Source organism: Bufo bufo, chromosome 2 (genome assembly GCF_905171765.1).
Source record: "Bufo bufo chromosome 2, aBufBuf1.1, whole genome shotgun sequence".
NCBI classification, from domain to species: Eukaryota; Metazoa; Chordata; class Amphibia; order Anura; family Bufonidae; genus Bufo; species Bufo bufo.
In genome coordinates this window covers 434,559,371-434,577,768 of record NC_053390.1, presented here as the reverse complement: position 1 = coordinate 434,577,768, position 18,398 = coordinate 434,559,371, and the positions used below count along the sequence as shown (strand labels likewise).

Sequence of the window (18,398 nt, the reverse complement as noted above, 5' to 3'; positions counted from 1 at the left end):
TGCCGGAAGAATCCTGATCAGGATTATCCCCATGCATTCTGAATGGAGAGAAATCCGTTCAGGATGCATCAGGATGTCTTCAGTTCCGGAACGGAACATTTTTTGGCCGGAGAAAATACCGCAGCATGCTGCGCTTTTTGCTCCGGCCAAAAATCCGGAACACTTGCCGCAATGCCGGATCCGGAATTAATGCCCATTGAAAGGCATTGATCCGGATCCGGCCTTAAGCTAAACGTCGTTTCGGCGCATTGCCGGAGCCGACATTTAGCTTTTTCTGAATGGTTACCATGGCTGCCGGGACGCTAAAGTCCTGTTTGCCATGGTAAAGTGTAGTGGGGAGCGGGGAAGCAGCATACTTACCGTCCGTGCGGCTCCCGGGGCGCTCCAGAGTGACGTCAGGGCGCCCCAAGCGCATGGATCATGTGATCGCATTGGACACGTCATCCATGCGCATGGGGCGCTCTGACGTCATTCTGGAGCGCCCCGGGAGCCGCACGGACTGTAAGTATACTGCTCCCCCGCTCCCAGCTCCTACTATGGCAACCAGGACTTTAATAGCGTCCTGGGTGCCATAGTAACACTGAAAGCATTTTGAAGACGGATCCGTCTTCAAATGCTTTCAGTACACTTGCGTTTTTCCGGATCCGGAGTGTAATTCCGGCAAGTGGAGTACATGCCGGATCCGGACAACGCAAGTGTGAAAGAGCCCTAAGCGGCTATCTACTGGGAGAGGGGCGCTCTCGGTGACCAAAGCCTTGTGACTTCCTTGCGTCATCGAGGCTTTAAACCGTTGGCACACGAACTAGAGTGCTGCCTCTCATTGAAAACAATTGAAGGCAGACAGCACGTGGCCGCCGCGGCCCTGATAGACACTAGCAGGTTCCACAACAGTCTGTTTTGTATAGCCACGTTTATCCATTGTGTGTAGGGACCCGTTTGTCAGGCAGCTTTTGAAAAGCAGTGACTCTGATGTTGGGCTCATCTTGAATAACATTGTATTTTCCATCTTTCAGATAAAAGGGTGACGAGAATAATACACATTCCGAAAATGGCCTGCAAGTGGATATCACAGGAGACCTTTGATGCTGTCGTACTAGAAAATATTGCAGAGTTTGATATGGAACCTGAAGAAGCTTTAACTGAAGCCATTCAACAGTTTGAATCGCAGGGTAGGGGATCTACCATAAAGCTCCTAAAAAGGTTTTAGTAACAAATGAAAAAAAGTTAAAGGGGTTATCCAACCTTCGGGAAAAATAAAAATGGTAGCAAATGTTCTAAAAAGAAAAAACAAACAAAAAACCTCCAATTCCATGCCAGTCCAGCACAGAGGCTCAGAAGCTCCTGCACAACCCCCCTAGCTTTGTGTACAGGCAGCTAGCACATGACTGCTGAAGCCTCTGGTCACGTGCCATACTGCTGGCATGATAGCTCCCATAACTGATGGGTGATGACAGTGGTATGGCACGCTAAGGCCACTGATTGGCTGCAGGGGGTCACGTGCTAGCTGCTTTTAAACAAAGTAGGGTAAGGTGGGTTATCTGCTGCGGTTTAAATTTTTTTCCACAGGTCAGATAACCCTTTTAACCCCTTAAGGACTCGGCCCTATTTCACCTTCTGGACCTGGCCATTTTTTGCAAATCTGACCAGTGTCACTTTAAGTGGTGATAACTTTAAAACGCTTTGACTTATCCAGGCCATTCTGAGATTGTTTTTTCGTCACATATTGTTCTTCATAACACTGGTAAAATTAAGTAAAAAAAAATCATTTTTATTTATAAAAAAATACCAAGTTTACCAAAAATTTGTAAAAGAATTGCAAATTTCCAAGTTTCAATTTCTCTACTTCTATAATACATAGTAATACCTCCAAAAATAGTTATTACTTTACATTCCCCATATGTCTACTTCATGTTTGGATCATTTTGGGAATGATATTTTATTTTTTGGGGATGTTACAAGGCTTAGAAGTTTAGAAGCAAATCTTGAAATTTTCAAAAACCCAATTTTTAGGGACCAGTTCAGGTCTGAAGTCACTTTGCGAGGCTTAAATAATAGAAACACCCAAAAATTACCCCATTCTATAAACTACACCCCTCAAGGTATTCAAAACTGATTTTACAAACATCGTTAACCCTTTAGGTGTTCCACAAGAATTAATGGAAAATAGAGATACAATTTCAAAATTTCCCTTTTTTGGCAGATTTTCCATTTTAATAATTTCTTTCCAGTTACAAAGCAAGGGTTAACAGCCAAACAAACTCAATATTTATGGCCCTGATTCTGTAGTTTACAGAAACACCCCATATGTGGTCGTAAACCGCTGTACGGGTAAACGGCAGGGCGCAGAAGGAAAGGAATGCCATACGGTTTTTGGAAGGCAGATTTTGCTGGACAGTTTTTTTTACACCATGTCCCATTTGAAGCCCCCCTGATGCACCCCTAGAGTAGAAACTCCAAAAAAGTGGCCCCATTTTAGAAACTACGGGATAGGGTGGCAGTATTGTTGGTACTAGTTTAGGGCACATATGATTTTTGGTTGCTCTATATTACACTTTTTGTGAGGCAAGATAACAAGAAATAGCTGTTTTGGCACCGTTTTTATTTTTTGTTATTTACAACTTTCATCTGACAGGTTAGATCATGTGATATTTTTATAGACCAGGTTGTCACCGATGCAGCAATACCTAATATGTATACTTTTTTTTTATTTATGTAAGTTTTACACAATTATTTCATTTTTGAAGCAAAAAAAATCATGTTTTAGTGTTTCCATAGTCTGAGAGCCATACTTTTTTCAGTTTTTGGGTGATTATCTTGGGTAGGATATGATTTTTGCGGGATGAGATGACGGTTTTATTGGCACTATTTTGGGGTGCGTGTGACTTTTTGATCGCTTGCTATTACACTTTTTGTGATGTAAGGTGACAAAAAATTGTTTATTTAGCACAGTTTTTATTTTACATTTTTTACGGTGTTCATCTGAGGGGTTAAGTCATGTAATATTTTTATAGAGCCGGTCGATATGGACGCGGCGATACCTAATATGTATACTTTTTTTTTATTTATGTAAGTTTTACACAATAATATAATTTTGAAACAAAAAAAAAATCATGTTTTAGTGTCTCCATTTTCTGAGAGCCATAGTTTTTTCAGTTTTTGGGCGATTATCTTAGGTAGGGTCTCATTTTTTGCGGGATGAGATGACGGTTTGATTGGCACTATTTTGGGGTGCATATGACTTTTTGATTGCTTGCTATTACACTTTTTGTGATGTAAGGTGACAAAAAATTGTTTATTTAGCACAGTTTTATATTTTTTATGGTGTTCATCTTAGGGGTTAGGTCATGTGATATTTTTATAGAGCCGGTCGATACGAACGCGGCGATACCAAACATGTATACTTTTTTTTTATTTATGTAAGTTTTACACAATAACAGCTTTTTTAAAACAAAAAAAATGATGTTTTAGTGTCTCCATATTCTGAGCCATAGTTTTATTTTTTGGGCGATTGTCTCAGGTAGGGGCTTATTTTTTGCGGGATGAGGTGACGGTTAGATTGGTACTATTTTGGTGGGCAAACGCCTTTTTGATCGCTTGCTGATGTACTTTTTGTTATGTAAGGTGACAAAAAAATTATTTATTTAGCACAGTTTTTATTTTTTACGGTGTTCATCTGAGGGGTTAGGTCATGTGATATTTTTATAGAGCCGGTCGATACGGATGCGGCGATACCTAATATGTATACTTTTTCCCCCCCCCCCTATTTTTTACCAATTTTTAAAAAATTTATTTGGGGAAAATTACGTTTTTGTTTATTTTTACTTGAAACTTTAAATTTTTTGGGGGGAAAACTTTTTTTTTTTCACTTTTTTTTTTGTCCCACTTTGGGACTTGAACTTTTGGGGGGTCTAATCCTTTACAATGCATTCCAATACTTCTGTATTGGAATGCATTGGCTGTATGAGTAATACTGTGAGTATTACTCATACAGCTTCCGGCCTGTGAGATCCAGGGGGCTGGATCTCACAGGCTCGTCACCGGAAGGCAGCGCAGATGCCTCAGGAAGGCATCGCGCTACCTTCCATGCCATCGGATCCCCCCCCTGGGGACCCGATGGCACTGCCGCACCAAGTAAAAGCCGCAAACCGCAGGTCTGAATTGATCGCCGACACGGGGGGGGGGGGGGGGGGTCACGGGACCCCCCATGCATTTAGCCGAGGTGCCTGCTCAATGATTTGAGCAGGCACCTTGTTCCGATCACCGCCCGCCGGGCGGCGGTGATCGGAACATCACATGACGTACCGGTACGTCATGGGTCCTTAAGGACTCGGGAACCATGCCGTACCGATACGTCATGGGTCCCTAAGGGGTTAAAGGAGACCTTTCACCACTCCTGACATGCCTATTTTAATAGCTTCATGCATTCCCCATGTAATAACAATTCTGGAGCATCTATTCTTATGGCTCTGTGTTGTGCCATTAGTTTATTATTTCTACTAGAAGTTATGAATGAATTGCTAGCAGTCTGCAGTAAGGGTACAGAGGGGCGGTAACCAGTTGGGTGTGTACCTGCACAGACTGACTCTATCCAAATGGTGCTGCTATTGTCAGTCTGTGCAGGTACACACACTCAACTGGTTACCTCCCCTCTGTCCCCTTACTGCAGACTGCTAGCAATTCATTCATAACTTCTAGTAGAAATAATAAAGGAATAGCACAACACTGAGCCATAAGAATAGATGCTCCAGAAGTGTTATTACATGGGGAGTGCATGTAGGTATTAAAACAGACATGTCAGGGGTGGTTCTCTTTAACTTTGTTCTGTTTGTGCTTTACATTAAAAGGGTTATCCCATGAAAAATATGCAGTCAATAGGGCATTGCAAATTAAGTATTATTCCAATATACATGTAATAAAAATATTGTTAGTTTTTTTTATGTACAATACATTATTCTCTCACGTGACGCCCCCTGATGTTTATCCTGTTTCAGTTTGTAGCCCGCAAAATACATGTGCATGAAGCCTAAAAAAAGAGAGAAAAATTGTGAATTTTGCACTGGAGATCAGCAGTTTTTTTTTTCATTGATAGTTCAAGTAATGGTGGCCATTACTTCAGATATATATATATATTTTAGATCTTGGGATAACCCTTTAAAGTGCTGCTCTAATCATGGATTTGTAAGCCAGATCTTAAAGGAAAATATGGAGCCATGTTTGTAAGCTTTTACTATAAAGAATATAGAGCTAGCGTATGAGTCGACAGTATAGATGCACCTGGTGCTGCCTTTGTCCTTACCTGCCTCATGCACATGACTGTATCCAAACACAGATTCTGGCTGTGTGCATGCAGAATGTTTTTTTTTTTTTTACTCCTGTAGAAATGTCCACAAAACGGATAAGAATAGAAAGCCATCTTTTTTGCAGGCCTGTGGAGCGGACATACGGATGCGGACAGCACACGGTGTGCTGTCCTCATCTTTTGCGGCCCCATTGAAATGAATGGCTCTGCAACGTTCTACAAAAATGCGCATTGGATACGGACTGAACATACGTCGTGTGATGAGGCCTAATGGTATAGACAGGCTGTGGCTACTAGGGGATGTTTTATTACTGATGGCTCCTAGTATCTTGTTTCATTCTTTATAGTTAGGGTGTGAAGGTATCTTGTGTCTTTTTGTAAAATAGTCTTGTCTCCTGGAGTTCTTATACATTTATATGTAGAACGTATGTCTAGCCACGCTGCCAACACAAAAATGCTAAAAGAAAGGCAAGAAATGTAGAAATATTTATTGAGACTACCACTTCTTTCTGCTTAATTAGGAGTCGACTTGACAAACATAATCAAGGCTGTGCGGATACAAAGTGAGGAAGGTGACGCTGCTCCAAACCATGATATCCTGCTGGTATGTATTGTTACGGGAATGCATTGCTACCATTCTTTTGCTGAGAGAGAAGTCTGCTGACAGCTATCTCTCCCAGCCCTCCCATATGCATACATGCTCAGCATGTGCATGCGTTCTCAATAGAGAGAGAAGAGTATGCCGCTGCCAGACCCCTCTGGTCTTGGCTTGTCTTCCCTGAGAACTTAAGGATCAGGCTACTTTCACACCTGCATTTAGGTGCGGATCCGTCTGGTATCTGCACAGACGGATCCGCACCTATAATGCAAACGCTTGTATCCGTTCAGAACGGATCAGTTTGCATTACCATGAACAAAAAAATAAAATAATTTTTTTTTTGTTCATGATAATGCAAACGGATCCGTTTTGACTTACATTGAAAGTCAATGGGAGACGGATCCGTTTTCAATTGCACCATATTGTGTCAGTGAAAACGGATCTGTCCCCATTGACTTACATTGTAAGTCAGGGCGGATCCGTTTGGCTCAGTTTCGTCAAGCGGACAACAAATTGCTGCAAGCAGCGTTTTGTTGTCCGCCTCCAGAGCGGAATGGTGACTGAACGGAGCCAAACTGATGCATTCTGAGCGGATCCTTATCCATTCAGAATGCATTGGGGCTGAACTGATCCGTTTTGGACCGCTTGTGAGAGTCCTGAAACAGATCTCACAGGCGGACCCAGAAACGGCAGTGTGAAAGTAGCCTTAGACGTGTTGAAATCCAACAGCTCAATCCTTCTCTACCTGACACTGGGGGAGAGTAGGGAGGACTACATATACATTAGATGGTTATACATGCTAAAGTCTTATATCCATGTGCAAATTACACTAATTGCAGTATTTTTTGGACTATAAGACATTCTCTTTTTGCAAGAACAAATCTTACTAAAAAGTGTTTGCATCTTATAGTCCACAGTTAGGGTGATCCAAGAGTGCCAGAACCCCCTGACTTCGTCCTTAAAGGGGATATCTCACTGCAGCAAATAGCATTTATCATGTAGAGGAAGTTAATACAAGGCACTTACTAATGTATTGTGATTGTACATATTGCCGCCTTTGCTGGCTGGATAAATTTTTCCATCGCATTATAAACGGCTTGTATCCAGAGGTTATGTACACCCTGCAATCCAGCAGCGATGGCCGTGCTTACACCCTATAGGAAAAAGCAACGGCCTCTCTGGTGGATAGGACCATGGGAGCATGCATAGGCAAGCATGCGCAGCAGCGCCCATCCTGGCCACCTTGTATCTGCAGTGCAGTGGTGGCCATAACTCTGGGAAACGAGCAGTGTATAATGTGATGGAAAAAGGAATCCTGCCAGCAAAGGAGGCAATAATGACAATCACAATACATTAGTAAGTGGCTTGTATTAACTTTCTCTACATGATAAATACCATTTGCTGAAGTGACACAACCCCTTTAAGAATGCTCATATAACACTGTTTATGCAGCAGAGCTGTCTGCGTGTGTGTAAGGTGTGTCTGCAGCAAAGCTGTGTGTGTGTCAGATGTGCATGCGACAGTGCTGTTGTGTGTCTATGTGTTTGTGTGTATGTATAATGTACGTGTATAATATGAGTACTGCAGAGGTTTGTGTGTGTTTGTAGAATTTGCGTACTGCACTGCTGTGTGTGTATGCGTATGTACAGCACGGAATGGGGTGAAAAAAATCAAAATGGCAGTTTTGCCATTTTTTTAGCACTTCAGAATCTGAAAAAAATTTAATAAAAAGTGATCAAAAAGTTATACACACGCCAAAATGGTATCAATAAAAACTACAGATCACCCCGTTAAAAATGAGCCACAGAGCTCCGTAGACATACCGATAACTATAAAAAAGTTTTTCCAAAAGTTTTTTATTTTTTTCAGTATAAAAACAAAAGAAAAACTATATAAATGTGGTATAGCTATAATCAAACTGAAGTTAATAGGTCAGTTTTACTGCACAGGGAACACCCGTAAAAACAAAACCTATAAAACTGTGGCAGAATTTTGCTTTTCTCGTGCATGGCATTGGGGGACACAGCACCATGGGTATATGTCCAACTACCACTAGGAGGCGACACTAGACATAAAAAGTGTTGGCTCCTCCCCGTTGGGCTATACCCTCTCCACAGACACTAGGAAGCTCAGTCTTGTTCTAGTGTCCATAGGAGGCAGACCTGACCTGCTTTTTTGTGCAGGTCATCCTGCTACTTTTTCTTCAATCATTTTTTCTTTCTCTGCAGGTTTCGGCCTGCGGCAGGGGTGGCTCCATCGTGTTCCACTTTAGTTGCCCCCCTGCGGGCGCGTACTCAGGTACCTGGCAGCCACCCAGTCCCCACTTGTAACTGCTTCCGCAGTGGAATTCCGGTAGACCCACGGCTCCCGTGTTGAGTCCGCCGAGGGGGTGGTCATTGCTGCGCCTGAAGACATCGGAAGGTAAGTAGAGATCCGGATCCATTGTGGGGGCCCTGTAGTCCCCTTCTCCCTCCCTCCTTCCCCAACTCCCTCCCATGGCCTCTTAGGGTCTGGGGCACTTTGCTGGGTGGTCCACCCACTTTATCTCCTCTATCCCCATGAAGGGGGGGTTATTTGGGGGCCAAAATACCTGCAGAGAGGCCCCTGTCTCTTCAGGGTCCGGCACTTTCATAGAAGCCGCAGCATTAATGGGGGTCATTTTCGGGTGTTTTTCCTGAGGGCTTCCTCAATTCCCCTCGGCCCTGTGTTCCTCCCGGCTTCAGGACGCCCCCGCGATCGCAAGCGTCCGTTTCCGGCTGCACTTCCCTAATCTAGGCCCCGGCTTTTCGGCCGACTAGGCCGCAGGTCACGTGGGGCGGAGCCTTCTCTCCGCCCACTCCTGGTTTCCCGGGCTCTCTCATTCTCCCTCCCTCCGTGGGAGGAGCCTGGGAGGGGCCTCTGCTCCTTGCCTAATCCAGCGTCTCGTGGGGCGGAGCCTTCTCTCCGCCCACTCCTGGCTTCCCGGGCTCTCTCATTCTCCCTCCCTCCGTGGGAGGGGCCTCTGCTCCTTACCCAATCCGGCTCCAGCTGCCCTGCTCTGTCAGAGGGGCGGTTCTTCCTCCGGCTGCCGGCTTCTTTCTCTTCACCGGGTCCATCTTCTCCTGCATGGGGCGCGCTGACACAGCTCCTGGGGTCGGGTAGGCAGCCTCTGGCTAATTTGCTCTGCAGGCTCCCCCCCCCCCCCCCCCCCCTCTCCTTCCTCTCAATTGCTGCATTCTCCTGCAGCCCTGCCACCTGATCTATTGCTGCTGCTGCACCTCTTGGAACAGTGGCTCCGGGGACAGTTAGGTCAGCCCTGCTGCTCTATGAGGGCTTCCTCTCCCAGCCTCCTCATCGGATCGCCACGTATTTCACGTGCGTCCGTTGTCTTACGGAGGTTTCCATGTGGTCGCCTTGTCGTCGTCCCCCCCTTTTCCACCCTTTTGTGTAGGTCCCCCCTGAATGGGCTCCCTCCTTGTCGAACCATGGGAACCTGGCCTGACTCGCCCAATCCCCGGCGGAGTCGCTGGAGCGCTACCCACGAATTGCGGTCTCCTCTCCCCCCTAGGCTCACGTCGATACAGGGTCACGCAAGGAGTAGCCCACGGACCAACCTCTGGTGATCTTAACTAGCTTCCACCCCTCCTCGGCATCCTTGGGTCTCCCCAGGACAGGCCTGAGGCTGGTGACGAAGCCTTCTCTGTCAGTTGCCTCTGGGGACACCTCTGCACCGATTCTCTCGGAACAGAGCATCAGGCGGTCTTCCACCATACAGAAGCCCTCTGTGAGGTCAAGACAAACGTGCACGGAGGAACCTACCCTACCCAGGTTTCGGTGTCCCTCTAGTGGACTTTCGGATGGCGCTCTCCTACCTGCACAGGTAATTACCGCACTGGTAAGCCAGCCGTCTCCGTGCTTAGCAACTGGGACACCTACGTGGTGTCTCTGGTACGTGCGCCCTCGTAGGCTGTACACGACAGACCTTCCTGGTTCCCCTCACCAGGGGCTATGTTCCAGGCAAGCTGATAAATCAGGCAAACGCCTCTTGTAGGGTTGGTAACCCTCCCCGGCCTCTAAAGGTTCTTTTGTAGTAGCCTGTATCAGAGAATACAGGCAGGCTTTTATTGCCGTGGCGATTAGTTCCTACACTTACTCCAGATGCTGTAGCCATTACCCCTGGTTGGCTCTATGGTGTTCCACGTGGCACTATTTCCCCCTGCCGGGTGAGATATACAGGCCGCCTTCAATTGCCGTAGCAATTGCCCCTGTCTGTTTCCAGCCACCTTGCTCCCTTCATAGGTAGAGTACCTGCACCATCTCCAGATGCTGTAGCCAATACCCCTGGCGGGTTCTATTGTGTTCCATGCGGCAACATTTCTCCCTACGGGCGAGATATAGAGGCCACTTTCAATTGCCATAGAATTGCCCCTCTCTGGGTCTAGTGGGCACCAAGTTGCCACCTCGATCCCTTCATAGGTAGAGTACCTGCCCCATCTCCGGATGCTGTAGCCGTTACTCCTGTCTGGCTTTATGGTTTACCATGTGGCATTTTCTCTCCCTTACCGGACGAGATATTGAGGCCTCCTCCAATTGCCGTGGCCATTGCACCTACCTCATCATAGTGTGCACCAAACAGCCATCTTACTCTCTTCTTAGGTAGATTCCTGCAACCGTTACACCTGTCTTGCTCTAGGGAGTACTATGCGGCCCTGTTTCCCTCTGGGGAAATAGAGGGCCTCCTTCAGTTGCCATTGCACTTACTTAATTGTGGTGTACACCTGTCGTTCTTTGTGGTACCGTGTGCCCTATTTTCCCCCTCCCGAGCGGAATATAGGTAGCATTGCTAACGCGGTAGCCGCTGGACTTCTCTGGTCCTAGGGGGCACCAAGCGGCCACATTGCTCTAATTTTAAATCTAGTACCTCTACCATCTCCAGATGCTGTACCCATTGCACCTGTCTGGTTGTATCTCTGCACTACACAGCCATATGCTACTTTACCAGGTTGTAGACCTGTACCCTCCAAATGCGGTTGCATTTCCGGATGCTGTGGCTTTGTTTCCACTCTTAGTGTGCAACATGCTGCCACTTTAGCTCGGTTTTTAGGCGTGTATTTTTAGCCCACGTGCTGGGCCCTAGGGTGCAATCTGTGGCCCATACAGTTTCTGTATTACGGGGTGCTTTCTTCCCTGGACTCTATTCTATACTCCAGACATCTACTGTCGTGCTCTATGGTCTTCTTGTGTTTTCTCAAGGCACTGTCTACAATAGGCCATCCTGGTTCAGCATGTACACGGTAACCATATCTGGCAGGAGTGGGCCAGCCCAACCCCCACCTCCACCTTGTCGGTCTACTGCTACTTCTGGTGTACCCAGTATATGGCTGATCTGTTCTGATCTGGTGGGTGGTCCACATACAACCATGCTCCCTACACCATGGCCAGGTGGTTGTTGGCTTTCGTGCTAGGGTTGCTCTTGCCATCCCTATAAAGTACTTCTGTCTGCGGCACTCCGCGTTACCCCATATCATAAGGAGTACCCGCGTTGTTTTCTGTTACAGGGCGGACCACTCCTGGTGGAGTACAGTCATCTCCACTGGATCTTTTTCCTTGTTGGGGTACGAGCTTGGTGAGCTCCGGCCGCTGCAGCGGTTTTCGGCCATCACTGGATGTCCTCCGCCACACGGAATCCTTCTGGGGTCACCGTTTTTTCCTCGTTGGACGTCCTTCCTAATGGTCAGGGACGGAAACACTGAGCGCCACACACCTGCCTGGTAGGTGAATTTTTCTGCTGATTGCTCTGGCATCGGACAGGGTTCCGTAGTTCCTTCTGGGTCCCGGGTGTTCCCTTATATTCTCTGCTTAGTTGTACTATATGACAGAGGGCAGTTCCCTTGGACCTTGCTATTGTCTGCGCCTGTCTGGTACTTTCTCCCCCTGGGAGTCTTCTGTGTGTCGGTCGCAGCTGGTTTCTACATTTCGTGTAGTCGCTCCCAGTTTCTTTATAACGACTTCGCCATTCCTTATGCGTATGGGTGTTTGTCGATTTTGTGGTACAACCCAAGCCGCTGTACTTGTCCTCTCCGGGACAATGTATATAGATTGCTAGCCGCTATTCTCAGAATGGTTAGTTGTCCATGACCAATCCCTTCCCATGTAGCGGTTCTTTTAATTTTTTTCTTGGTTATTCTGCCTTTCGTTGTCCTCTAGTGGTTCAGTTCCTGGTTCCTTGTGAGCCCATACCGGGTACTCCTTTCTGGAGTCCCTGTCCCCGTTCATGGACCACGCAGATTCTGTATGATCGTTGTTTGTAGAATCTTCCTCCTTAGATTGTTGGGAGTACTCTCCTTCTCCTCCCACGCCTCTCAGTCCAGTGTGTCCCTGCTGAGATTTCCTGGGCCTGCATCTCCATGATACTTCATTTGGCCGGAGTTCTCTGGTCTTGCGCTTTTCAGCGATATTTTGTTTTCAGAGGCTCGTTCCTCGTCTCCTGGTTGTGGGATGCAGGTCTTATCTTATCTTTTTTCCTGGCCTTTACTTGCAACCCCCTCCCTTTCCAAGGGTTGGCGGTTTCCCTTGGCGCCTTTGGGGTTTCAATCTTTCAATAGGGCGCTTATCTTCATCACCTGCCTTGCGGTGGGGGGAGTCCTGCTCACTTCATTGTGAGCCTTGCTATGGCTTCTCTCACTCCAGGGGTGTCCCTGCTGAGATTTCCGGGGCCTGCATCTGGTCCCCTTTTTGCCCTGATACTTCTTTTGGCCAGAGTTTCTTTGGTCTTGCGCTTCTCAGCGATATTTTGTTTTCAGGGGCTCGTTCCTCGTCTCCTGATTTTGTGATGCCGGCCTCATCTTTTCTCTTTTCCTGGCATTTTCTTACAACAACCCCTTCCCTTTACAAGGGTTGTCAGTTTCCGTTATCGTCTTTGGGGTTTTTTCCTTTCAATAGGGTGCTTATCTTCATCACCTGTTTTGCGCTGAGGGGAGACCTGCTCCCTTCACATGTGAGCCTTGCTATGGCTTCCCTCACTCGTTTGGCCTTCAATGAGTCCATGTTCCCTTGTTCCCCTGGCCTGTCAGGGGTTGACCTCAGGGTGTTTGTGCTTTTGCCTGAGTCAATTAGAATGTTGGGTAGCTCCACTACGTGGTGCTGTCCTACTTTCTCTCTCCAGCCTTGGCTGAGCTCGGTGTTTCCCTTTTGCCGCCTTCTTGCATTTGGGTCCTTCTCCCAGGCATTTGTCCTGGGGTGCGGGCAGTCTTCGCTGTTGCTTCATTGGGGTTTCTACCTTATTATGAGGCTTCTTGCCTATTCTGTGCTTTCCCCCTGTTGGGTCACATGGTTCTCCCGCACCTGTATGCCCAACCGGTGGCATGGCTGTCCTTTTCCCACCCTCGGGGACTGCTTTGGGACGTCCCATGGTGCTGTGTCCCCCAATGCCATGCACGAGAAAATTGGATTTTTTGTACTCACCGTAAAATCCTTTTCTCGTAGTAGGCATTGGGGGACACAGATCCCACCCTATGTTGTTTTACTTCCGCTTCTCTGGGCTGGTCTCTTGATCTTTCCCGGTACGGGAGTTGTTGGTTCCTTGCCTTTCTTCTCTCTCCTACTGCTTTTGGTACAAACTGAGCTTCCTAGTGTCTGTGGAGAGGGTATAGCCCAACGGGGAGGAGCCAACACTTTTTATGTCTAGTGTCGCCTCCTAGTGGTAGTTGGACATATACCCATGGTGCTGTGTCCCCCAATGCCTACTACGAGAAAAGGATTTTACGGTGAGTACAAAAAATCCAATTTTTTCAAATTCCTCCACATTTGGATTTTTTTTTTTCTAGCTTCCCACTACATCAAAAAACAATCATTCATACAGAAAAATAAAAATGTTATGGCTCCGGAAAATGCAGGCAGTAAAAAATGAAAAATTACAGGGTGCCGATCTGGATGACATCTGTCTGCATTTTTTGCGGCCCCATAGACCTGAATGGGTCTGCGTGTAATCCGCCAAAAAATGCAGATCGGACTGAAAATACAGTTGTGTGTATAAGGCCTACTTAGTGGCTATCCTTAATTTTTTTATTTTTTTTTGCAGAAGTATTCAGACCCAATTGCTGGTTTCAAATATGTCGAATATTTTTCGTGGGTCAACCCCATTTAAAGGCTACAACTTATCCCCTGTCCACAGCATAGGGAAAAACTGTCTAATCAGCAGGGCTCTGACTGCTGGGGCCTGTTTGTACAAGGATATCTCCGGCTGCTCAATTCAAATGGTGAACACAGGCCCCTGGTCCAGTGATTGGTGTTGGGTCCCAGCAGTCAGACCTCCTCCTATCAGATACTTATTCCCTGTGGATAGGCAATAAAATGTTGCCGTCGGACAACCCCTTTAAAGGGGTTCTCCGGGAATGCTGAATTTTCAGCAAGTGCCTGCAGCCTGCCTCTGTAAACAGAAGATTCATACTTACACGCTCCGGTCTTCCGCAATGCCTCCACTGTGTCCATTTTCTGGTCCCTGGCTTTTTTTCTTATGGTGGTGCATGGGCATGGTCACATGTTCAACTGCAGCCAATTCCTGGCTTCAGCGCAGACGTGCTGCTTCTGGCCATGTCACCGCAAAAGCCAGTCATTGGCTGCAGCAGAGCATGTGACCATGCCCATGCAGTACTGGAAGATAACAAGCCGGGGACCGAAACATGGACGGTACTGAGGTACCGCGCAGAATTGGACAGACAGGGAATAGGTGTTTACCTAGGCAGGCTGCAGGAACTTGCTAAAAAAAATAAGCGTTCCTGGAGAACCCTTTAAAGGGATTCTGTCACCTCTTTTTACCCTATAGAGATGCGGACATGCACGGCTAGATCGCCGCTAGCATGTCCACAATATACCTGTCCTATAGGGCTGTGTGGTTTTATTGAGTGTAAAAAATGATTTTATAAATATGTAAATCAGCCTGGTAAGGAGCCCAAGGGGCTGTACTGACCGTTCTGGAGCCCAGCACCGCCTGTAACCAGGAATCTCCTCCTTGCTCACAAAGTCAGATCGCCGTAATCTCTCGGTGCGCAGTTCCTTCCCTGAGGCTGATGTCAGCACAGGGAAGGAACAATATGCCGGCACTGCGCATGCGCGAGCTCGCGCATCGCGAGATTATGGCGATCTGACTTCGTGAGCAAGGAGAAGATTCGCGGATACACACAGGGGAAGGTGCTGGGCTCCAGAACGTTTAGTGCAGCCCCTTGGGCTCCTTACCTGTCTGATTTACATATCAATAAAACCACTCAGAGATATGGGACAGGTATATTGCGGACATGCTAGCGCAATCTAGCCGTGCATGTCCGCATCTCTATAGGGTAAAAAGATGTGACAGAATCCCTTTAAGTGTAATTGTATCTCATTCCAACCACCACTAGAGGGCACTTATGAGCTTACATTCTCAATAATAAGACAGTATGTAGCAAGTTCTAAAGATTCCCTAATAGTGGCTAGACAACCATAGTGCTATCTGCGTGTTCATTTTTAGGTTTTGAGGACAGTTGGGCATTAATGTACATGTCATATTATGTTTCTTTCCTTAATTATAGACATTAGAATCCTTGAGAAATGCTGTGGGAACATCTTCTATAAGCAGTGTATCAGAGCTTCTCGTACGGTTTGGAGATCAGTGCAAGCAGAGCATGGCACATCGGTACCTTGCTGGACAGAAGTCTGCCTACCCTGTGGTACTGGAAGCATGGAAACTGTGTGAGGGAGACAAAGAGACTCTTTTAAATGCCCTTTATGGTATGTCTTCTCTCACTGATGGGCAGCCTGATTTTCTGGAGAATGTGGGACAAGAACTGTTAATTCGTACCCTGCAGAATTACTCAAAAGATGTTGAAGTGACTTTACTTGCCATTCGCCTTGCCCGCCATGTATGCCTAAAGCATGAACAGAACCGCCAAAACCTTGTTAAAGCAGGAATCTTGCGCCATCTTACACAGGCCATATCAAAACATGGCACGGACCCAGATGTTGTACGTGAAGCAAGCTCTGCCTTGAGGATCATGACCTTTGATGATGACATCAGAGTTCCATTTGGACAGGCTCATGACCACGCTAAAATGATTGTTTTGGAGAATAATGGCTTAAAATTATTGATAGAGGCCGCAAAAGGTATTTTATTTATATACCGAATGCATCTTTTTATTTTTTTAAGCGCCGTTCCTTAGCTGTAGAATTATTATACCTGCAAACCCTTTTTCTTTACTTATAATGACCCTTCGGCTCAAGAAAAAAAGAAAATCACATTAAGGGCTCATTTAGACGGCAAAACGCTGTCCGCAGAAATGAGGATCCGTTTTTTTTTGTGGACAGTTCAGCATGTCTGCAACAAAACGGATTGCATTCCGCACTTTTGCGGACCCATACACTTCAATGTAGCCACGTCCTGATTTTCACTGACAAGTATACGACATGTTCTATTTGTTTTACGGAGCCATAGAACGGAAGAAAAGGGCGCCATAGAAGTAAATGGGTCCGCATCTCACACGCAAAAAAACGGATCCGCATTTTTGCAGACAGCATACGGCCGTCTGAATAAGCCCTAACTGGGAAACAAGAAACACGTATACGGTGTCCTCCTTTTCATCTTTTTAGCTTTAGATCTGACCATTCTTGGGCTCCTCTTCTGTAATCCAAGAGAGCCATAAGGTTCTCAGACTACCTGATGCATACTATGCATTTGGTAGCCCAAAACACTTCCTGCTGCCCTTGGATTGGCCAGCACGGCTTATGTGAACAGTGCTGGCCAATCCAAGAGCAGGGATGGACCAGTAGAAACTGTCTTGGGCTGCCAACGCACAGTGTGGATCGGGTTGTCTGAGAAGCTGTATGGCCAGAAACTGAAGGATCTGCAGCTAAAAAGACAAAAAGTAGGGCACCATGTAAGTGTTCGGCTCGTTCCCTAGTTAAAGTGAATTTTACTTGAACATGAGCCTCACTGTAAAAGCAAAGGTGCACTTGAACGGTTCCAGTCTAGGCTTTACATCACATGCGTCGATGTCTCGTCACATGGCGCTTGCATGAAAGAGCAGTGCCTGGCATTAGCTACCTCTTCCTATCCACTCACACAAGCGCTGTACAATGAGATTCTGGACACTACGGCACATGCGTGAGAAGTAATTAAGTTCGGCATCCAAAGTTGGGGTTCGGGTTATCGAAGAATCCCTTTATGGATTCCACTACCACAGATCATAACGGAATTCGGAATCCATAACGGGATTCTTTGATAACCCGACCCCCAACTTTGGACGCCGAACTTAAAACACAAGTTCGCTCAACACTAGTAATGATCTAATGAGAATATGATTTTTTTCTTGTAGGCTTCACAGATAACAGTGTAGTCTTAAGTGAACTGTGCTCTACTGTTGCTCGACTTTGCGTGCGTAATGAGTTCTGCCAAGATGTGGTCGACCTGGGTGGGCTGAACTTTATGCTGGCCCTGCTAGCTGACTGCATCGATCATCAGGTAGTAACTGGTCTGTCACTTATGTTATTGGCAATGATTATACTCTGAAGGACTGGGTAGTAGTGCTGAAAGCATATGCTTATATAGACTGAATATTCTATCTTTTATGGTAAATCTGTATGAATGGGAAGCCCCCCATACGCCTGGGCTTCTGACAATGAATATACTTACCTGGTCCCTGCACCGCCGCTTCTACTTTTCCCTAATGCGCGGATGAAAACATTCGGGGGGGGGGGGGGGGGGGGCTGTCAAGCCAATGGCAGGCGGGGACGAGTCTCCCTAGCGTCATCTGCAATGCTAGGGTGGCTTGTCCCTGCCTGCCATTGGCTTCTCCCTTCCGACACCGGATGTTTTCATCCGCGTACGGGGACCAGGAGCAGCGCGGGGAGCCAGGGGCCCCGGTGTATGGGGGGCATTTAATAGTCTTGGATAACCCCCAAGCTGCTCATATTTATCTAACAACCCACAAACAGTTGTGTATGGGCAGCATCAACTGTGCCTAAAGGCAGATGATGGCAGAAACTATGAGGATTGTCATATTGGATTTCAACATGACCAATCCTTTCCTCTGTCAGGAGGTAAGCTGCTGACAGTCGGTGATTTCATGAGGCTTGAAGGGAACCTGTCATTATGACAGACCTACGGACATCAGTTATATCTCGATAGACATATACCAATGGGTACAATTGCACCCAAAAATAGTGCCCCAGAGTGCCAAATTGGGAGCTGAAGGTAAAACATTTTCTCGCCCAATTTCCTTGGGGGACACAGAAGACCTTGGGTATAGCTCATCTCCCTAGGAGGCGTGACACTAAGTGAAGACTGTTAAGCCCCTCCTCCACAGCTATACCCTCAGCCTGGAGAGAGAGACTGCCAGTTTTTTGCTTAGTGTCCAAGGAGGCAAGACACTCCCTGCTCTGCAGGGCTGGTTTCTCCTTGTTTCAATTTTAGATTTTTACTTTGTTTTATTTTCTTTTTGTTCCAGATCATCAGGGACAACAGAGACGCACTAGACCTCTCTGTTTCTCCCG

General features: G+C 46.6%; 1 protein-coding gene across 2 annotated transcripts in view; it reads left to right on the top strand.

Annotated features, from left to right (window-relative positions):
- ARMC6 (armadillo repeat containing 6) overlaps positions 1-18,398 on the top strand; it is a 41,487-nt gene that overhangs the window by 908 nt on the left and 22,181 nt on the right. For both annotated transcript variants that reach the window (XM_040417422.1, XM_040417423.1), the window contains exons 2-5: positions 1,014-1,169; positions 5,821-5,903; positions 15,443-16,013; positions 17,222-17,367. In XM_040417422.1, the coding sequence (XP_040273356.1) occupies positions 1,014-1,169; positions 5,821-5,903; positions 15,443-16,013; positions 17,222-17,367 (956 nt within the window). The remainder of the gene's footprint in view (positions 1-1,013; positions 1,170-5,820; positions 5,904-15,442; positions 16,014-17,221; positions 17,368-18,398) is intronic.